This window comes from Rhea pennata, chromosome 2 (assembly GCF_028389875.1).
Source record: "Rhea pennata isolate bPtePen1 chromosome 2, bPtePen1.pri, whole genome shotgun sequence".
NCBI lineage: Eukaryota > Metazoa > Chordata > Aves > Rheiformes > Rheidae > Rhea > Rhea pennata.
In genome coordinates this window covers 56,335,801-56,359,303 of record NC_084664.1, presented here as the reverse complement: position 1 = coordinate 56,359,303, position 23,503 = coordinate 56,335,801, and the positions used below count along the sequence as shown (strand labels likewise).

The following is a 23,503-nucleotide window of genomic DNA, read 5'->3' as shown; positions in this document are numbered from 1 at the left end:
TTTGATAGTAACAAATTGCTGTAGTTAGCATTAAAATAAATAAATAAATAAATAAATAATACTCTCCCCTGAAATGGGCTTTATCCAAAAGTGGAATCAAAATTGGCAAATTCAAGTAATAAACCTTCTACAGAAACCAGGCTTTTCTAGCAACACCACCACTAAAGCAACCACAAAAATAGCAATCCCCCCCAAAAAACCTTTTTCATCAGAAAAGCTACAGATACTTGTGCCCCTCCTACAACAGGGATTATCTTGCACTGTGTCTGCCCTGCACCTGTTACAGCAAGACACAAATGCCAAGGAGGCACTTACAACCTACCAAAACCAAAACGTGCAGCGGCTTGTACCTGAACAGAGCGATGGTTAGTTTGAAAGTTAAGCAACAGAGAGAAATCAGTTTAACCATTGTATCTCCTATACTCAGACAGACGCGTGTGGTTAGCATGTTAACCCTTTACCCCCAAACTATTAAATCTCCACTGCTCAAGGCATTCGCTGGTGAGCGATAAAGCCTTTCAGTACCTGCAGACGTATATAATGACTTGATCAGATGTGGGTAAACGGGGGCCGGAGATTCCACCTCGTCCCGGCTGACGGATGCAGGAGTGGTGGGCTCTGGAGGCTGCCTGAGTTGCAACGACATTTCGTTTCCTGATCCGTTCTCCTTCTCCTCCAACACGAAATCTTTCTGTTTTGTTTGCTGAGCCTTTATTAACTGAGACAACAGAACAGCAAACGCACTCTGGACGGCTGCCTGGGCAGCGTCAGTCTCAACTTTAGGCTGACTCAGCTGAGCGGGTGGTACAGGAGGCTGCGTGACGGTGGGCTGTTTTAGAGGCTCCTGTTCTGGTGGTGGTGGCGGAGGCGGCGGCGGCTGCTGCTGCTGCTGCTGTTCTGATTGTTTTTCACCTGCTGACAAAATTCCAGCAGGAAGATTTATTTTATTTAGTTGCTGCTGAGTCTCTGGGTTTACCTTAATATTCAACACTTGGGCAAACTGTGCCAAACTAACACTTGTTTTAGACTGTAGCAGGTTTAGCAGGATTGCCACTTCATTCTGGTTTAACTGCTGTCCAGTGCTTGTTTTTGCTAAAGACAAAAAAGGGGTTTTTTTTTAAGTATTATTTGGAACTGTCATATTTCAGAAACTCAAAATTAAGACTAATCTAGCATGGCTAATATAACCAGCAAAGCATGGCTTTGGAGAACATTGAAATGGAATGCTTTTACAAATTAATTGCCTTTAGGGGAGTATCTATAGCAAATGGAAAAGTAAGATCCAGTACAAACAAGATGAATTACAAGGGGTACGTACACACACTTGGACAGATGAGAAGGATCAAGCCAGAGCTCAATTTTCCACAATACAACTAAGCTGGAGCTTAAGGCCACCTGCTTTAGGCAACTCGAAGTCTGAAATTCCCCACAAAATTTCCTATCTTAGGTGTATCGCATTTCTCTGTTAACACATGGCCATCTGCAAAACACATTTCCAGTTATATTCTGGCCCATTCTAATTCAGCAGCTGGTTTCTACCACCTGCTCAACTGACCAGGCTCTAGGTGACCCAGAAGTTAGTGGCAGAAATGCAAAAGAGCTGAAAAAGGTAACAAGTGCTGAGTCTGAAGGACAAGAAGTCAACTATCAAGTAGCAGGAAAATGCAAATCTGTGATCATACGCAACTTCTTTAAAGAAATGGAGTTTATTTGCCACAAAGAAAGAGGAGATGATGGCGAGGCGGGGAAATATGAATGAGGAAGTCTGTATATCAAAGTGTTTTCTTAATTTCAAACACCCATTATGTTAGTTTATTTTAAAAGAAGAAAAGCAGCAGCATGGATTTTAACATGCTCCATGAGTAGATGACTTGGAGAAGAAAGGAAAGTTAAAAAGCAAGTGTGTGACTGTGCTGGCAGAGCTCTGAATTTCTGTAAGCCAGATCCATATGAGCACATTCTGTCTTCTTCTATTCTGCCTTTCTGCTAGTTTATCAGTATATTCATTGATGTCAGAATCAAATCCAAGTCTGAAAAAATGGTCATATGGACAAAATATTTGTTGTGATACTGCTGGTAAACTGAAAAGGCAACAATAAAAAAAATGGCATTCAAATTTCAATTACACTTCTGCCAAATAAAGAAAAAAAGTAAAATAAATCAAACAGTTCCTCAAATCTCATTACTGGGCATCAGTTATAAATAGCATACTGCCCAAAATTACTGCTTTTATCAAGAACCAGTGAATGTAGAAATAGGCAGAAGAGGTAATCTCTTCTTTGCCCATGCATACATGCACAGAACTATCTGCTCACAGGACTAAAAAGAGCACAACTGGAAACAAAAGGACCATAAAATCCACAAAATGCTAACTTTCTTGAAGTGCACTGGGATGCAATCACTTAGAACTGACTGAGAGGGGTTCCAAGGATTGCAATGATTAAAAACCAAAACAAAATCAATCAAAAAAAAAAAAAAAACACCACACCTTATACAGCAACCTTGTATTTGGCAATACAGAAAAAAAATATATAATTTCTAATATTTTACATTGCTGACTTTCAATCAGATGTCAGGTTTGCAGTTGACTGTGTGACATCTACTCATCTATTTGATGGCATGCTAAAGTACCAGAAAGACAAAGAATTCTCTCAAGACTTGCAGAGTACAAGTTCAGCAGAAAAAAAAAATTAAAAAAAATAAAAATCTACCTACTCCATATTCTTTGATTAGTTTCATGCCCACTCTGGAAGCAAGCTGTATTTTGGGAAGCCTGGCCACAACAGAATTACTGAACTCTAAATAGCTCCTGTTAAATAACAAAATACAATAACCAAAGGTTTCATTCATGGATCAGAACATTAGCAATTGATCCAAGGCATCTTTAACCCCAAATTTTTGTTTTTGGCTCAGAAATAAATGCAATTATTTTGATTAAAGCATGCTCTTGTGCACTGACTTCTTTAGTGTGCATCATGAAGGGTTTTAAGTAAAGTACATTCAGGATTTCAAGATGTGCTTTGCTTAATACAGAAAACATGTCTATGCTAACTTGTCTGAATTCCACTGCAAATTTACATTCCTTCTTTTCTACCTCAATTATTTTTCTATGTATATATGTGCAGTATAGGTCTGGATGATTCATTCCTCTATTTGGTTAGTTTGTTATGCATGGTTAGTTAATAGATTAATACAGTTAGTAATCTGTTAACAGGCCACTCATTGTAAAAACACCGAGAAAATAACTGCTACCCTTCAGAGTCTCTAAACTTACACAGTTTTCATTTGTGGGGGGAAAAAAAAATTCCAGCGGCTACCAAAAGCAATGTCTGAAATGCTGTCAAACTTTTAGCGTAAAGGTAGTAAGTGCCAGAAGGCCACAGCTGGGTTATAGTGAGAAACAGGAGAAACAGGAACGAGAGGTAATAAGCTTCAGCGATCAGAAGAACATACTTTTACATTTTTGCACAGTGTATTTGGAGCTCTGGTCTTTTGTTAAATGAAGAGTTGATTCAAGGTGGTTAGTATCAAAGAATTTGCATGCCCAGAGAATTCATTGTCTTTAGCTGGGCTCCTGTATCAGTGTCATTGGATTTAACATCACTCTACACAATCAAAAATGGTCTAAATTAAACTTATGAGGTATCCATTAGATATTGTTACTCTGCTTTACATACTAACAAGGAACAGTACAAGTACGCTTCAGACTGTAAGTTAAAAGTATGTCTGTTGAGAATACTCAGCAGTTTGGTGATGTCTGCATAAGGAAACAGCTACTTAACTCTTCATGTTGTATTTGTAAAATTGGTCTCCAAGCAAGACACTTGGGTTAAGTTTATGCTTTAATAGCTGTGCAAACTACAGAGGTAGCTACTTCTTGTTATAGTAGTGTTTAAGTCACAAGTTCAGCCCCAACAATTTGGAAAGCTGAAGACTAACACAACATGCTGAAGGCATCTATTTTATCTGGAGCAATGGTTGTTCTAAAATCTGCTTTCTGGTCAGTTTATCACTACCAATAGAATTCCTTCAATCTACGGAGACTGCAGTGACCTTAGTTAGAATAGTAGATGACTCGTACAATTACAGAAAAGCCATAAATGAGAAGGAATAAAATCCTCTGAAAATACAGAGCAAGGCAGTAAGAGTTTTAACATTATCTAAATTGAAAAATTAACACTTAAAAGGAATGCCCAGTTTCCAAAAGCAAAGGCAAATCTTCTGAAACAAAGATTTTTTTTAACTTACAATATTGTTTCTCCCTCAAGAATCCAGAAGACTTCAGTACTCTGAAAATGACATCTATAATTTCTAGATGTGCAATCCAAGTAGTAGGTAATTATAAAAACCGAAAATATTACTGACCAAGTGCTACACTAGAGTTGCCCTGAGTTTTGAGTTGGGAAGAAGTTTGCATGCCTTGTGGGGTGTTGGTTCTGCTCTCATCCATGCCTAGAGACAGATCCTTCCTAGGGACTTTTGCTGCTGTTGTGTCATCAGTCATGCCCATCTGCTTCTGTCTTCTGCGTTTCTTACTCCACAGCTCATGGCAATCCTGCCACAAAGGAAGGCTGCAAAGAATGATTAGAGATTATCAGTTTGACCAGGGAAATTTATTTGCCTTTTTTTAACCACAAATAAGTGCTCAAATTGTACATAATGTAAGGTTTTTAAAGGTGAGCCTACTGGAACTTGTAAATACATCAAAAAATATCCACGGCCAGAACAATATCAGAAATGCTTTTCTAGGTAAAATCTTTTTGCCTATTTCAATTTCCCTATATTGCACAAGGTCCCTCTGGCAGAGAAAGGAAACATTTATCTTGAAATGATAATCAGTGTTGCCTTTTTGCAACTTGCACTCTTGTTTATGAAAAAGGAAATTATTTGTGTAACTTAAGGCTTCAAAATAACTTGTAATCCAATAAATAAATGCTGCATGCTTACTGTAAAACAGAACAGTCAAAGCTGCTATTTCAGCAAATGAAGAACAAGCTGCTGCATGACAGATCTCATGTATGATAGTATGATAACGTGAGGCCTAGAAACCAGTAATAAAATAGGCTTCACCTTCTGGAATTGACTGAAGCCGAAATATCTTATGTGACCTTATGTTGCTGAGATCTGAGACAGCTCATTTTTTCAATACTGTGAGAGCAAGCCATTAAAATAGATGGTCAGAGGATCTTAAGTAATCCAGTGCTTCCTGACTTACAAGTCGCTGCTGACGAGTTCCAGCAGTTAAGTTCAACACTGACCCACAAACAACTCAACTTCTGTACATCCTTTTCTTTTTTTTTTTTTCCCCCCAATGCAACAAGGGTGAAAAACATAGGTCACAGTACAGCATTAATATGCAACAGGGTTAAAATTTTGTCACGAAAGAATTAAGAGCTTGTGTTATTAAATCTCTAAATTACAATAATATCAGAAAGTAATGCTTTGCAATAAAATTCTTGATTACCTATAACAAATAAGAGAATCTACTCAAAACATGAACATTGTAAAACCACTAGGCTGCTTAGTACAACTGCTGGACCATATTCAGCCTACCCTAAAAAGTCTTCTCCTGATAATTCCATCAGAACTACTAGAAACTGAAAACAAATATACTTAAAAGAACAATATTCTTACATTTAAGTCTGAAGGGAGCAATTTGGCTAACCTGATCTAATTTGCGGAGTAACAGAGAGTAACAAAGTTACCAAAATGAAGAATTTGAGGGGAGATGGTGGGGGCAACCAATTCCTTTGTCTTCTTGTAAAAGCACCACTTCTGCTGATATTTGTCCACAGTAATAGACATGGCTATTTAATGTTTATAATCTTACAGCACAGGCAACCAAGAAATTAGATTCCTTCTACCACCATCTCTAAATAATAATAGAAAGGGGGTGAACATCCCAATTCTGATCTGAGGAACATTGAGCCCTATCCCACAGGGCTCAAAGAAATACCAAGAAAGGCAGTAAAACAGTGCCTTCTGTTTTCCCATTACATGCTAAAAACTGCCTGAGCAGACATTCATTTTCACCCAGGAACATGGAAAATTAGATGACACTCAAGAGCTACTGGAAAAAAACATTATAGCAACTGCTTCCTATGTTCTTCCTCTCCACATGCAAGGTCAAAGATGTGCCAGGTATTTAGTCAACAGCAACCCACAGCAAGTGGGAAACTCATTGCTGAAAACATCCTGCAGTCCTTGCAAGCAGCACTGTCACTTTCTTTAAAGGAACAGCTGTATTCCTCTCCTGAAAGTAGGAGGATATTCTTCCAAGAGAGCAATCAACTTCTGAAACAGACACACTTTAAAGCCCCCGAAAAATAAATTTCTTTCCCTTCACTTACTTTATATTGCATATAAGTAGTATGCTGTATAGGTGATTCTGAAATTTTAATGAACAGGCTCTATTTAGATTGCTGATTACTGATATTCAGCCAGTGATAATGCATAGTGATATTCAGGCAATGAAAAAAACTCTTAATCTCATGTATCAAGGACCATTAGAAACAATCTTCTGTAACAGATAAGTCCCCAAAGCTGTTAATAAAATTATCAGATAAAACTCAAATAATTTTCCCTGTTTGTAACTAATGAAAAAGTCATCAGTTGTTTCACTCACCTTTACAGGCCGCCTTGCAGTTCCAATTTACTCAAAGAGTAATAAGTGTTCTGTGTCTTAATAATTATACTGAGGGAAGAATTAAGCCTAAAGATTCTGTAATGTTTATTCATTTGTTTCTTAGAGCCTGTTCAAACATGATTTGCATAGATTAAACTTTTAGTCACTGCAAACACCCTACTGTACATTGCATTACATTGTACCTTAAGGAAAAAAAAAATGATCTTTTTCACCATTAGAGACATTCATATACATGGATCTTTTTTTTTAAATAGTATCAGCAAGGTACTATTCTGGTACCTTGTCACTAATTCTGGGAAAGATAAATCAAACAGGTCTCAGACAGACTCTCAAAATCATTGCTACTGTGATGCAAGAGTCACTGAACTGCACGACCCTTTTAATGGAGAATTGTCATTATCCAACTCAATGCATTAACATTTTTGTTTTGCCACAAGCTACTTCAACTGAAACACAACGAGTTTAATGAAATCCATGTAAGGTTCCCATTTTGCAGAGGTAAGTACCAACATTACAAAAAGAAATTACTTACTCTGGGGGAGGCATTTTTGATGGTTCCACATCGCGCAAAAACTCGCACTGAAGAGCTTGTTCGGCTGTACAGCGCTTGCTGGGATCCAAAGCAAGCATATAATCAAACAGATCTAGTGCAGCTGGTGGGATACTGCAAAAAGAACAGAACTGGGATAAGTGTCACATCTGTATTTTAGATCATGCACTTCTGTACAAAGTTTTAATACATATGCCACCTACCTCCAAACTGCTCACCCCCTCCCCCCCCAAAAAAAATCACTCCTCAGATAACCTGCATGTTAACAAAACCTACACAGCTTGAACTGGGTAGTAAGTGGGAATATGATAAAGCTGGGATAAACTTCACCTTTCATTACCTGTGCAAGCACCTAGGTGTGTGTGCGCATGTGGGGGGGACAAAGGGGGGGGGGAGGGAGAATGGGATCTTCTTAGGCAATCCTTATGAAAATATGATAGTAAACAATTATATTTCTTTAGTTTTGTTTTTATGTATGGTTTGCTTGTTTAAAACATCATCCTTACCAAAAACAAAAAAGAAAACAAAAACTGCATACCTTTTAAACAAGACTATATTGTTACTATATACTTTGGAATTTGGCAGAGTGAATTAAATTTTGATTGGTCTATAGATAATACTTCTATTGCTTTAGAAACATAAGCCCCATTAGTACAGACAGGATGATACATTTCTCCTAAACCTCAAAGTAGCTAAAGAAGGGGAAAAAATCCCTTTAAATAAACTTACAGCTGCTTTCCATAACTTTCATGTTTGATACTTGCACAAAACCAGTCCATTGGCACCTTTGTAGAATACATGACTCAGATAACTCTTTTGTGTTGAATGAATTTATGACCAAAAAGACTGTAATGTTTACCAGACTACATATTTAATTGGAGCCAGTTGTCCTAGTAAAAAGCAATTAAGCAATCAAAGCTAGTTTTTGGACAAGGACGAAAAGCAGGTGTACCAGTCATGGAAAGCAAATGTTTCTTTAGGTGAAAGCTGACAGGTGGCCGAAATTTTAGGGCTTTCTTTCCCCTTCTTGAAGCTCCTATTAAATAGGGATTAATTAGGACTCTGTGGGTAACATGGGAAGGATAAGAACTTTAAGTCACTTTTCTTTACACTCCAACTAGGTACAGTCAACCTCTAGAAAACAGTGAAAATTGTAAGTGTTCCAGGAAAATTTAATGCTACTATAGTTGGCTAAACTAATTCTTCATCCTTACAAAGCAAACTCTTCTCTCAGTTTTCGACGATACTGCTTCTTTGGTTTCATTGTGTTGAAATAAGCTAATTTTATAACATCAGGCCACACTGCTGGACAGGGACTCCCGCAAATTCGGCTGTACCAAAAAGACGGGAAAAAAGGGTGTGAGATCCAAAAACACAACTAAGCACAGCTGTCATTTTAACTCTAACAGGTACAGTGAATACAAAAATAAACCATAGTTTTTATGTTCAGACTCACTTAGCTGAAATTTCTCTACAGTTCATTAAATAATCACAAATTTTGTAGCAAAGATCACCACCCTTCACAGACCAAACTTCCTTTTAGAAGTCTATTGTGTGTGTGTCTTTCCCCCCCCCCCCCCCCCATAGGAAGGCCTCTGCCATAACAAAAACTGTAAAAATGGAAAACTTAACCAACTAGATCTGGGCAGTATTCTGGATATTTGACTCGGAGAATTGGAAATGCCAGGTTTAAAGCTCTGACTTTTATGCTGTTAGCTCCCACGTCAATGAAAGATAATATGCCAAGTGCCCGAAGAGCACATTTCACAAACAACTTTAAGAATAAAGAGAATTTAGTTGCCACAGATGGTGTACTGGGCAGAGGGGTGGAATCTCAATAACGCTTAAGGGTGGAAGTGAGATCGGACCAATAGAAAACTTGTGTATTTTACTTTAGTGATAAGTTTTATGTCCCAGGCTCAATCCATCTCCGCAAATGGAGTTATTTTAACCTCAGTCCTCTCACCTCATCCCCAACTGTTTTGCCCAACCCAAGGATAGCTAGAATGGGCTGACCAACAGCACATCTCTGAGAAGAGCAGGTGCTGGAGCTCACCATACTATGTAAGATTTAAAACTCTATGATTCAGCCAGTCATAAAGACACCATCTTGCAAATACGGTCCCCTAGTTCACACCGTCCATTAATTCCATTTAAACTGCAAGACACTTAATGGTCTTTTAGTTATTTTCATAACACTATGCAGACCATAGTTATGCTTGGTTTATGCTTGTTAGGGTATGTAACTTTAAGGAAGGAAAAAAAATCTAGCTTTTCCAATCAGAATTTAACTGCACTCCATCTTTGAACACTAAAGTTAGGAAAGAATAAATGCAGTATTGTTGACTGTAACATGATGGCAGTAAAGATGCTGATAAAATAAAATTGATATACTACACTTCAAAAAAATCCAAAAATGCACAGTATCAATGAAGAAGATAAATCAGCTACAAACAGATAGCTGCCAGTCTTCTTCCAGTAGGAGAATGAATTTTACATTTTAATTTTTAAATTAAATCAGAATCTTAGTTTGCTGTACCAGACTTGCAAAGAAAATACAGAAGACCCCAAATGACTAAACTCTTAAGTGCTTCAATGCCATCTAGTGGTCAAAAGCAGAAAAGTCCCAACTCATAACACGAGTTTCATTCTTTTATACGAGAATGACGACTAACATGCTTTGCATCTCCTGAAAAACTTTGTTTTTAACCCAGATTAAACAGTAGTATATTCCTATATAATACATTATTAGCTGGTCAAAAAGCAATCTCAATATTCAACTTTACTAATCCTTTTTATTCATTTTATTGCTTAAATAATTGTGACCATTTACTCTTCAGGTTCTGTAAATACTTTGGGACTTGCCCTCTTTTCCCTTTGCTTCTATAAAGGGGACCTCTCCCTACTTATAAGGTCAATTAGGACACCAGAATCAATAGCAAAATTTTGGCTTGCTGAATAAAGTAAAAAAAAAGAAGCTCTAGTTTCACTGAGTAATATAAGTATCATCCTAAGATTTATCGGGTTGAGGAAGGAAAGAGAAAGTTTACCTCCATATGTGCCTGGCAGTTTGTAAGGGAAGAGGAAAATTCCCACCAAATATAAAGCTCAGGTGCACATATGTGGAAGAGTAGAAGCAAGAGCTCAAGGCGAGTAGCATGCAGAGAACCTACTCCTCCCAGACAGCTACTTGTCTTTATTATTCTCCAAGTTCTCCTTTTGATTTGCTACAAAGAAGCTGTTGTAACATTTCTTGAAGAATGAGCACTTAGACCACCCTGCTTTACAACTTCAGTAAAAGACAACTCCAGCTGCACTATAAACACCTTGCTGTTCAACTGTACCTTGCTACGGCCACAGAGTACACAAAAAATCTTCTCCACCTCTGATCAAAAGTCACTTAGCTTACACACCCCTGAAAACTACTATCATTCTCACTTTGGGTAATAAATAACTGAGTGTTGCTAAATGTTAGTAGTGCATTATCTTTGATTTAAATACTAATGGGGGAGGGGAGAAGGTAGTTTATGATGCACATACCAGTTGGTAGTGCCTGCAAGTTACCTTATAAGTTCCAGTTGAGCAAGTTCTTGATTTGCTTGAAATATTGGCTTTTTTGTAAAAAGTTCACCCAGGATGCAGCTGTAAAACAGTTTTGCACAATTCTATCATTATGTCTTCAATATAGACTGACAGAAACATCTAAGGTGTATTTCTGCCTTGTTATGCTTGCTACACTTCTGTATCAAATTCTTACCCACAGCTCCAGACATCAATAGCTGGTGTGTATCTTTCTTCTCCAAGTAGAAGTTCAGGGGGCCGATACCACAACGTAATAACTTTGTTGGTATATGGTCGGCTGTTGGAGGGGAGGAAAAGGAAAAAAAAAAAAAAAAAAGAGGACTATCATTTTACTACGATCTCACTGTTGAAAGATATTTTGAGGGCTTTACTTCTGTGGCATTGCTTAAGAACATTACAATCTTCCATCCCCTTTTCCTAATTTGAGTCTTGCAATTGTACAAAAACAAACACAACTGTCTGCCCAATATGGTTCAAAAGACAGCCTGAAATAGACCTCAAAAATATAATCACAGAGCCATCTTAATGCTCTGCGAATCCTGTATGTTGATTATTATTTAAATAGCAATACTATTTATTTGTTACACTGCTAATTAATTCAACAGAAGGACCTAACTGGATAAAGCCAGTAATTTTGGGGCAGCTATTGATTACTAGAATGATGAACACAGGATCTCTACAGGCATATTAAAAAAAAAAAAAAGAGAGAGAGAGAGAGAGAGAGAGGAAGAAAAGTCACACACGCACCCTAAGAAAGAACAAAAGAGACAGAGCCTGTCTCTTGCATTATATTCTTCAACAACTTCAATTTCAAAGACTGAATGCTTCCAATATCTTCCTATATTTCAACATCTTTAAATCTTTAACTGGAAGTTATGGTAGTTGTGAATAACCCTTTCAATCTCGATACTGAAGCAGAGATTCCCCTATCTCAGACAGAACTTTCATGGACAGGCCAAGAAACACCATCAACAGTTCAGGATGGAAGCCATAAAACCGACACTAGTTTATTTCTTCTTTCCAAACAGGATGTCTTAGAAGGGATCCAAAAACTTTCAGTTTTAATAATTCACTCTTATCAGTACAAAGCAAGTTCAAATAGAAAGCAAAACAACATAAAATATGCTATTTGAATAATCTTAGCATAAAGCCTAAAAAGCTCTTACAATGTACTCAGTGTTATCATTTCCAAAAAACACCCAACTCTTTTCAGGAAGAAACTCCCCAATTCATTTTTTAAAACATAGTATGCTTTTGGAAACAATCTCATCATTTGTCATGTTTCTCTCTGAAGCATACATTCCTCTACAAAATGTTGACATGGTATGGACTTTCTCTATAGGCATAGCAACTATACATATATTAGTTTGCAGTACATTTTGTTTGAACAGATGCTTTCTTACACAGCCTGTCAGAGCCCTTACTCCAAATGTTTCAAATCCAAATAATAATATTTAAAGGAACACAACTATAACCAGCCAGAACTTACTTTGAATTAAAACTTTATTTTCTCCTCATTATGCTTGTACTAAATTCTGCATCCTTTTGAACAATACGTAGTTCTAAACAACAGTGAAATAAGTGTAAAATATATAAATTTAAACAGCAGCTTTCACACAGTTGTTGGCATACGTTAAATTGTGTCTGTTGCTGCAGGTCAGAAGCTACTCAAAAGGAAATTGAATGACAAAAGAATTGTCAAACTCTACTAATGAGACTCTAATTACCATCCCAAGCTCAACAAGCAATTATATTAGCCAGCATAAGCACATTTTAATCTTTGTTTCATTGCTGTATAAACAGGGTAATAATACTGCTATTTTTATATATAGTAAAATCTGTCATTTACACCATAAAGACACTGAACTTTAAATCTTTCAACTTTTAATGAACACTTACTTTTACAATCAAAATGGAAACAAATAAAGAACAGCCACAGTAAACCAAAGCAAAAAAATTGTATCATTTTGGTGCACACTAAAATAGTGAGGTAGGACAGTATCCATCCATTTTACTACAAATACCTCCATAGAGAAACTGCATTGCCCATCAGCTGCTTAAGAGGATCTTATCCTGCCACTATCCTGAACAGTTTCCATAAGTGTATTTAAGCATATGTTCCTGAAATACAGCACAGAAGATGATGAAACAATGTCATCACCATCAACAACAAGCTCAAAGCTCTGTGAGAGGACAACGTGCTCATAAAACCAACGTTACGGGTCTTGTTTTCCAAATCAGGCCCACAGAAATCAAAATAAGTTCAAGTACCTAACATTCTCTGGATGCAACCACCTGATGTATGTAATAAACAATGTATGTATAATAAATACACAGCCTGAATTCTGAAAACGCATATTACCACTTACCACATGACAAACACAAGACACCACAATAAACGTTTAAGTAGTTCTTAATCATACCAGTTGTGCGCCTGTTTCTTAGTTATAAATATACTGAAGCCATCACCAACAGAAGCACAAGTCACAAGAAGTTTCAGAATTATTATTTTTTTTATTTAAACTCATATCTGTTTCCAGCAAATTCAACATGACTGACTGCCTAAAGAATAAAATCAACTTCTTCAAACTTAAGGTTAAACCTTAGGCCAAAATAATGCCTTTTAAAAAAATACTGTACAATGATACTTATCAATATTAATCCCAGAAGCATAAAAATTCCACTTTCCTCTTCCTAAATAAACCTTTCCCAGGTATAAAAACAAAAAGAATGTATTTTAGGTTTACAGGACCAGAAACTAATACTAAGTATAAACCTATATCCTGATAGAGCCTACTCAGAACTGCAACCCTTCATTTCCAATCTATTCATGTCTCTTCTCAAATTATTTATCCAGAACACTTGCAAAGGCAATGTATTTACACAGAGAAGTTTTTGTTTTTATGCAGTACAAGACATGCACACTTCTTTCGTTCTCTTAAACAATCATTTATGTTGCAGTATCATAAACGTGTCCTCTTAAAAAAAAAATCCTCTTCTCTGGCCCCCACAATACTCGTAATGCTGTAAGGAATCAAGCTTTTAAATGCTTTTCCACATTATGATATCATCTTACCTTTCTTCTGAGTTGTACAGCCGAGCAAGCCCAAAATCTGCAAGCTTAATCTGCCCTCTGGTGGAAAAAGCAAAGAATTACTCAGTGGTTAATCCTGTTAAGATTTCTTTCCCCAAATGAGGTTAAGTTTCAGATTTTCAGACAGCTGCAACTGAACACTAATTCACATCAATGACGAGGAAATATGATCTATGCATCTCTTCAATTAACAAACATGCTAATTGACTTAATATCAAAGAAAGGTAAGCAAAATAGAAAAATATTCAAATGGCATAAGTATCACAGGACGTTAATCAGAACTCTAGATATATACTGTAAAGCATTCAAACCAGCAATACTGCAGCAAAAATCTGAGGGAGGAACCTGCTAATTTCTTACGCCTAACAGTTAAAATAATGCCAGCATAATCATTTCTACAGCAAATGACATATGACAGCAAATGACAGTCATGCTTCCTTGTAAGAAGTTGTCAATGTCCTATTTTGCTCTTGAAAAAGTGTAAATTTGGCCTTTAAATCAGAGTGACTGACCAGATAAGGGCTTCTATTTTTGTGACTGTAGCCAACTTGTGAATGACAGTGCCCCCAAGCCCTTCTTCAGCTTTCCTATGGAGGAGGGGAAGCACGAAAGAAGCACACAGAGCTTCCGCCTGGCCTTTCCCGTGGCTGAAAGGCCCTGCACAAAACACGCAGACCATTAGACAACCGGATGCTCCCACCATCCGTAAAGTTTGCATGTTTTATACAGAAGGCTATCTGCACGCTTCTAATGCATGAAATGAATGTGGAAGTGGGTTTTGTTGTTGTTGTTGTTTATTTGTTTATTTATAAAGTTCTGAGCTTTTAAAACTCCTGTCACCTGGAAATACTGCAAAGTTCAGGTTAGTTCATCAAAGTAGGTAAGAATTGTTGTTGTGTGTAAAAATTATGCTTTTGTGACATCAAAACATACAGATTAGCATTTCCATTGCATTTTCCCTTCAGATATGTGCTTGGAATTTCTTTTACATTTCATGGAGATTCCCCAGAAGCAAAGAAACTTATCCCTCAAGTTAATATGCTTGTTCCTCAGATACTGTATTTCTAGATTATCAATGAATTTCTGACCAAAGACATTTAAGTTGCAGAGCTGAAAAAATAAAACAGACAATCCATGTGTATGGCTTCAGGCTGTAACTGGTAATGGGATTTAAGAAGCATTGGTTTAAAATTAGACAGACCAACTTTTCTTTCCTCCAATGGACACCTCTAAGGATGCTCAGAAAGTATCCTGGAAGGAAGCATTTGCATCCTGGAGTGGGTAGAGCATGGTACAATAGAAAGTACTGCCTCTACTGTAATGAGCTTTCTCCACCACCAAGTTATGTACACCTCGGCTGCTGAGCTCCCAAAGGTGCGCAGCGTCAGCATCAACGCTACAGATCAGGACATGAGCAAAAAAATAAGCATGTAGAGCACCGGCAAGGTGAGAGATGTGGAGACCCACACCCAAAGAACAGAAGGAAGAAAGGAAAAACTGAACTAGGGCAAAACCAAGCAGGACAAAATTGGGCCCTGCTAAGTGAGATCAATCCGTCTTGCCCAGTATTCTGTTTCCAACACTGGCAAATGTGGGTTAATAGGGAGAACACATTAACCTGCCCACTTTAAGGCTCATTTTCCTTGTGCTTGACCAGTCCCCGCAGGGGTGAAAGAGCACATATCCCTACCTATTCCCTTTGGTATCTGTTAATGTGGCAGCAAATCCTAGAAGCCACCTGTTCCGTTAGGAGACTCTTACCTGTTTTAAAATCTCTCTCTTACTAGTCTCTACAATTGCTCTTTGATTTTAGAATTGCTGGATTCATTGAATACAGTTCTGCATTAAAGTTATCCACAATCTTCATAGTTCTGCAAGCCCCAATCATACCTCCTCTCCAAAATGAGGAAGAGTCCCTGCTTTTTTCTTCTCCTTCCGTCCCCTTAGCTGTCCTTCCCTGCATTGCTCTAGTTCTACCGTATTACTCTGACACATAATTGAAGATACAGACATAAAAATTTACACAGTAGCAATATTTTTTCTGTCTTGTTCTCAATACCCTTCCTGAACAGCATTTTTTTCCCCATCATTACTAGTTTAAAAAGAAATATTCTTAGCCCCATTTGATTGTTGGCTATAAGTGCAATTCAAAATTAACAGAATTTAGTTTGAACATGTCTGGTCAAATATTCTTTTAAAGCATTATGCAAATGGTGATCTCAGAATTATGTTGCAAAGAACCAGCCTACCAGCACTTATTTTGAAATGAGATAGCAAAAAGAACACACATGAAACACTTATTTCCTAAAATTCTGTTTTAATATATTTGTATTCATACCCATTACGCATAGAGTAACCTAATAGATTTAAGTTTTAATCCTGCTATTCCAACACAGATGAAGTTTAACAAATAACTGCAGGATCCAATCTTAAGATCTGTAAAAATCAGATTAATATTTTACAATTGGTTTCAAAGAAACTAGACAATCAAAATAAAAGGGGTTTTCAGTGACCTAAAGCAGCAAGTGAACTCCGAAGATTAAATGAAAGATTTAAGATATTCTTAACATACAACTTTTTACATACATGAAATAATATTCATACCTATTATTTAGTAGAATATTTGAACATTTGATATCTCTGTGCAAAAAGTTCTTCTTATGGCAATAGGCCAAGCCCTCCATCAGCTGTCTCATGAATGATTTTATATGATTTTCATTAAAATGAACCAAACCAGATTCCAGCAGTCCCATCAAGTCATGGTCCATATATTCAAATACCAGATAAAATGCACCTAAGAGAAACGTTAAGACAGAGAGAAAGAGACTAGTTAAATGCAGTCCAAAACGCTGCTGCACTCTAATTGTGAAAGTAAGAAGTATTTTTCACACATAACTATTTACATTTTTGCAGTATTTACAGCTACATCCTACTTCCAATAACAATAATGAAATAGTGTTATAAAATGTTGTCTTAATATTGTTTTTCCATGCAAACATTTATTCTAGTTGCCTAATATTTGAAAAAACAAATAAAACTCCACCAGTGCTTTAATCTAGGTAGACATGTACTCTCCATGTGGATCTCCATTTTATTTAAGGAAAATTTAACTGGGTTAGTATTCCCCAACTAAAGTTTGTGGAGAAATCTAGAAATAAAATAAATATAGCATTAGTTCATCTGTCGTCATTTTTTGACTTTAAGCTTCCACTGCGAAGCTGAGTCAGAAATAAGTCTGTCCTTCTCAGACTAGAAGCACCTATAAGGCAAGACAAAAAGAAAAAGCAGAGCTGACCGACTAGCCAGAAGAACAGCTTCAAAGACAAGTCCATGTGCCAAATTGCCACGTACCTATATTAAGCATAATGGAATCTGGTCTTATCTTGTATTAGCGTGTGTTATTCCACAAACAAACCAACTGAAATCTAGACTCTCTGATACAAGTAAGGGTACTTAAAGAGGAAAAGTGCCGAGTACTTCACAAGCAGTAACAACTGATCCACTTTTGCCTATTTCTTCCCCTTCTTCTTGAACTATGAGGCAAAAAATTTCAAAGGCATCCTTCTAGTAAATATAAATAACTTCTGCCTAACAAGAACTTCTTATAGGCTCTAGTTCTTCATCTTAACAGTTTCAGTTCAGAAGCTGATGAAAGTCTTGCAGCAACAACTGGCAGTCAGCCTGCCAAAACGTACACATACACGACCAAATGCTAACACACTAGCCTGACTTCTGCACAGTAGCTGAAAAACGAATAAAGTGCCAAATCACCAAGTTTAAACTGTGTCCTCTAGTATTTAAGCAAATAAGAAAATTACTCATACAGTAACTGTTAAACCTGAGACAATCAGCCAACAGCAACTAAACTACAAGCCGCTGCATAGAACACTTGTGGTTTGTGGTTTTTAATGCAGCTCCCTTTTCCCTGTTGTACATCACGTGGAGCAAGCAAAATAACCATTGGTGTGCAGCATGTAAATTGACCAGGTATAGCCCAATCCTATTGCTTCCAGAAAAGAAAAGGAGGAAGTGTTAAGAGCTGTAGAGAACCCAAATCTGCTCTGTTGTAATATTTGCATAATAGGGTTGCACCAGTTCAGGATGTTAAAAGCACAGAGACTCCTAGTGGTTGTCTTGGGAAACAAAGTAACTATCTAGTGTTTGGGTTATTTCATTGCCACTTGCCAAAGTATGAACCAAAGCTTTTAAAATCCCATCAAACACAACACCTGATCTATGTGCTGCAGCGCCAGATTACTCTAGACGTCCCTTTTTGCAGGCAGCTCAACCAAACTGAATACCAATGATCCTGAGATCCTCCTTCTCTGGAATACAAATGAAGTTCAACTATCACGCCAGCAGCTACACATAAGTCCATGCAGCGAGAAGAAAGGTTGGGAAAGGTCAGTGGGATTTCGGACCTTCTTAGAACAGCTGAACCCAGACTTCTTTTTTATATGCACAGTAAGCTCCATACCTTCAGCCATTTCCTGCCTGGGAGATTTTTCACCACTGTTCATAACCAGCCACCACAGTTGGTACCCTCATACAAGAAGGAAAGCTGACAGCAACGGAGACAAGTCATAAATAAAACAGAGTAATACCCAGGTGACAACATCCAATTATTTATATACTCTTCCGCTCCCATTATGAAACATACCCTAACGTAGCAAGTTTAAATGCCAAATGCTCCTTCCATATCAGAGCAAAGGCAAACGCATGATTTCATTATACTTATACATTACTGCCTACATATTATACAATGTTGGAGGTGAAGGCTTTTTAAAAAAAAAAAAAAAAAAAAAAAAACTAATTGTCAAGGCTGAGTCTTCTTCCTTGGTTATGAGGAACTATTAAAACTAGCCTAGTAAACTTGTCAGTCTAACCATTACAAATTTTATTTAGTATTGTTTAAACTTTATTTAGAAGTAAATATGGCTGCAAAAAAGGTATTAAGCAAACTGAAGTGAAACCTGTTAGTTTATTTTTGGATGAACGAACTGCTGTAAGTTTGCAGTTTCAGTGAATATTAAGTTACGTGATTCTAGCTGATCACTTCAGATTGCCATTAGCTTTTATTAGATCAGGGGGATTTGAGCCTTCCTAATATGCAGAGGAAACTAGACACTCAGGAAGAAGAAAACAGAAGATTTCCCAAACAACGCACAGGCAGAAGTGAAAACGACAGATAAAAAGAATCGTTCTTTCCTTTACAAGGTCAAGATGCTCAATAACTTGGAGGTTACGTTTTAAAATGACCTATTGCTCCATGATAGCTTCCCCAAATATCCACATTTCTAAAAGGAGTGTCACAGAAACACCAAAAGCAGTGTTACTGTAAAATGCATGCAATTCAAATGAACCTAGAATTACTTATTTGACTTCTATCCTACTGCTGTTATAATAGACCTGCACTGCTTGATCAATAAGTACTTGTGGGGAGGGAGGCAGCCTACAGTCCATTTTCATATGCTGCAAGACAGCACTGATGTCTTTGCCCAATTTTCCTTGCTAATACCATGTAGCTCATCTTTGTTGCTTCACCTACTGAGATAATAAGATTCCTCAGAGGATAAGCACAGTCCCTTCTCCAGCTCACACATTTCCAGTAATGGAACTCTTAACACCGGCAAAGTAACTGAAACATCAAATGAGGTGGGTGTAACGCTGTAAAGCCAGGCATATAAAATGAACAAGTCCACAAAACATAGTACAGATGATCTGCAGCATACAAAGGATCTTCCAATGGGCTGAAAAACCCAATAAAATATACTTTACATTTCTGTGATGCAGACAGTTTTTTTGGTACTGTCACCAAATCACACAGAGGAGCCAGCAAAGCAGGACACCAAGTTATGCATTTTCTCCCAAAGCAAGCTACAAATGCTTGGGTTTGGGGGGTAGGAGAAGATCCAAGAGCTTAAACAGGTAACAGTTTAAGTCAATACTTTCCAAATGTAACTTCATAAAGAAACTGGTTTTGGTTTCTCAAAATATCTGATTAAATACAGATCAGAGAGGCTACATTACCCGCAAACCTTAATTTAATCTTTGCATATAGGCATTACACTATCTTGAAATACAAAAAGCTGTTAAAAAAACCCTGAAGGATCCTTGCCTCATTCAATGCACAGTATATATAGCGTTGCGGAACAGCTGCTCAGTATTTTGCTCTATCCTCACCATTTAAAACGTGGCCCTATGCCTTACTTATTGTTATCTTTTAAAACCCTGTTTGGGCAACACAAGTGTCAATGTCTCCTTTATTTTTTTTTTTAAATAATGTTTGCCACTGTAAATATATAATGTTTCAAGCAATTTGTCTTTGAAATGTTAATCATGACGTGACTATAGCCCTCTTACAGAAGAATGGTTACAGCAATGAAAGACAATGTTCAGATCCTCCAAGAATATTTTTAAGTTCAATCTGAATGCTTAGTGTCTGACTGTTCAAATTATTTCACTATTTTAAACTTCATACATTAATGCAAGTTTTATAAACATCAACCGCAGCAAGGGGCTCAGAACCCTGGCAAACTGAAATGTAGCTTTAAGTCAGACATCCTGAAAACCAATGATCATGATTAACAAGCATCTCAGTAGTATCTGGCTAAAGTGGCTTCTCCAGTATTTAAAAAAAAGTATTTAATAGAGACAAGGAAGAAGATCAGGCCCCCAAGTAAGTACACAAGTATCTTAGCTACCCTTGGTGGAATCTCCTGCCTCACTCATTATTTCTAACTCTGCTTTAAATTACCTTCCTTATTCCCACAATAAGTTAAGATACACCTACCAGCTGAAGCAAAGTTCAGCAGAAAAACTCGTATTTGCTTAGAGTGTGTGTTATAAACAAACCCATAAAGGGGTAGATGAGTGATCAGACACCAGGTTCTGGCACTTCGATAATTAAGCATTTGACTTGGTAACCTTGACATACTCATGGCTACAATGTTTTTAGTAAAAATAAATAAATAAAACAACTTTGAGTCAACAGCTGTGCTGGAACATCTAGAACCACAGCACTGAAAGGTTCCTCTCTACTACACAAAAAACACTAAAGCAGATGGCCAGTGGGTTTCACAAATCTTTGATGTCTGCTGGGATTTCACTCCAGACACAAAGCAGTAAAAATTTTTGTACCAGCTCCTGAGATATGACCCCATATTCTTGGTGTCTTTTAGCTCTTTTTCTGTCCTGGTTTCTTCCTGGTTTCTGCTACCTCATACCAATCCCCTTCTCCATTCCAGAGAGGAAAAAATACAAAACAAAAACAAAAAAATCCTACCACATCTACCCCACTACATTTGTTAATACCCATTTTCCCCCTGCACATCAACTCTCCATCTCTCTCCACCCCTTCCTGCAGACTCCCAGTTTCAGTCCTAATGTAGTCAGCCCAATCCTCTTACAGAGTTCTTCAGATTTTCATTTTGTTAACAAGTCTTCTCAGTTTCTTCTCAACAGTATGTAGATTATTTCTTTTGCTTGACTGATTAGAAATAATTGCATTATATTTACTACTCCGCATCCTCAACTTTTCTCTTCCAGGAATTATGTCTTCCATGACACAGTTTTTAAATGTAGAATTTTAACAAATTCATAGCTTTAAAATTTAAGAAGAGACTGTCCAGCAATTCTTTAAGGTTACTGTGCTTTTGAGAAAACAACTATTTTTTTTGTTTCTATTCAACTCTTACAAATCTACTTTCTAACTCAAGAAACATCAAGACAAGACTCAGCCTTTGAATTAATCTCCTTAAGACTGAAGAAAACAGCGCCACAATCATTTTTCCTTTTAGCTATCATACAACAGAACAAATCTTTTTGTTCAAGCCAAACTTAGTCCCCAGTAAAAGAAGAACTTTTCCTTTCTGTACATTTTCACTTAACATTAAGATTTTCCCTTGATGACAATGTTACTGACTCATTGCAAGTTCAACTGCACTCTCTTCTTGAAACAAATCCAATCCAAATTGCACGCACATGGATACTCACGTTCTGAAAAAGGTATAAAAGCCAAGGGCATACTGAAACCCTCAAAGTAGATACTGTCCTTTTTCCACTAAATATTACTGAGGAATTGGGGGGTGTAAGGAAAAAGCAGCATGGAAACAGAGGACTTCACACATCTAAAGACTATTATGCCAGCAAACCTACAAAAATACAGTGGCAAATCCTTAAATTTAGCAATAAATAAGATGCAAAATCATGCATTCACCGCAAGATGCTCTCCATCTTACAAGAGAACCAGCACATCAAGATGCGGAACATCAAGCTAAGCACAAGCCATCAGGTAAAGAAAAAGCAACACTTGCTATCTTGCCAAAGACAGAGACCTACAAGAAGGACCATCCTTTCTTCCAGAGGTCTTTCCTTATGCATTTCATTATCAAGAGACAGTTTTGACAGGTGGGTCAGCACTCATCTGATTTCAAAAAAGAAATCACAAGGAAGAAAATAAAAGGAAAACCATTTGATTATCTACCCAGATTCATACTTCAGCTGCCTCTATTGCCATTCATTCCAACTCTAAGTACCATATGAAATAAAAATGCTGATCTTTTTTCTTCCTCCTGAATGACTCCAAGCAGTGTGGATTCACTAAATTTTGCATTTCCTAGTAGACTTCCCAGGAAACTTGGATAAGGTCAGCTGCAGTAGAAATACAGAAGGAACCACAGAGTAAAGCACTCCAACAACAGCATGATTGCTGCCACAGACTCCTTGCAAACCACAAATTTTCAGACTAAGAACTCCTTGATGTCTGTGAGAAAGTAACTAGCTAGTTGTACAACTATGTGCCACAGAGTCAGAGTCCTCGTGACAACTGTACTACTGTACTATCAGAACAGACACTGACTTCATGCCTAAAGTTTTTTTTTTTTTATTTTTGTTCTGCAAATCAATTCAAAACTCAATCTACCTAAAGTAAATGTAAATCTTAAAATGAATTATAACCACATAGAAAATCCCACAATCTAAAGAAAATACACACACACATACACATATTTAATTGTGATGTTAACCAGATCTTTCTTTCTTAAGTCGCCCATGCAGAGTTTTACGTTCTCCCTCGGGCTGGCCGTTGAGAATACCTCTTCCCGCTGAAAGGTGTAAGACAAGTCGGTCAGCACACCTATTGGCTTTACGTTCACAGCAGTGAAAGATAGGTCAGGCACCAGTTTGTTTTTGCAGCAGTAAAAAAAAGCAGGCCAAATCCCAAGTCTCCCTGTGTTCAGTAAAAAGCTGATGGCGGTTCCACAGCTAGGCTGTTAAGCACTTGCCAACAGCTAATAGCTATTAAACAGGCGACTGAGAACCACAGGAGCATCTCAAGTACCCAAAGAACAAGAAACAAAGTTACAAAAAACAAAGAGAGAGAGAGAGAGACAGACAGACAGACAGACAGATAGACAGAAGTGGCTTCTCACAGTGAAAAACCCAAGACATACACAACAGACTAATTGAAAGAACAAGCCACAGCTGACAAAAGCATTTCAGAATAAGAAAGGCCTTTTCCCCCGATGATTTTCTCTAACTGATAAAAAAATTAAAAAAAAGGCTTAATTAGCTTTGCTTATGAGGTGTATAAATTTGAATATATCTAGCAAATAGACCTTTATTTTAAATT

The 23,503-nt window shown here is 37.2% G+C and overlaps 1 protein-coding gene across 5 annotated transcripts in view; it reads right to left on the bottom strand.

Moving 5' to 3' along the window:
• Positions 1 to 23,503, bottom strand: part of CDK13 (cyclin dependent kinase 13) — a 53,867-nt gene that overhangs the window by 5,806 nt on the left and 24,558 nt on the right. The window contains exons 6-13 of one of the 5 annotated variants that reach the window (XM_062569578.1): positions 16,477 to 16,666; positions 13,855 to 13,911; positions 10,954 to 11,055; positions 10,761 to 10,838; positions 8,411 to 8,527; positions 7,179 to 7,310; positions 4,366 to 4,571; positions 526 to 1,092 (exon numbers count right to left, since the gene is read on the bottom strand). In XM_062569578.1, the coding sequence (XP_062425562.1) occupies positions 526 to 1,092; positions 4,366 to 4,571; positions 7,179 to 7,310; positions 8,411 to 8,527; positions 10,761 to 10,838; positions 10,954 to 11,055; positions 13,855 to 13,911; positions 16,477 to 16,666 (1,449 nt within the window). The remainder of the gene's footprint in view (positions 1 to 525; positions 1,093 to 4,365; positions 4,572 to 7,178; positions 7,311 to 8,410; positions 8,528 to 10,760; positions 10,839 to 10,953; positions 11,056 to 13,854; positions 13,912 to 16,476; positions 16,667 to 23,503) is intronic. The other 4 variants (XM_062569581.1, XM_062569582.1, XM_062569580.1 and 1 more) reach the window with 4 other exon arrangements.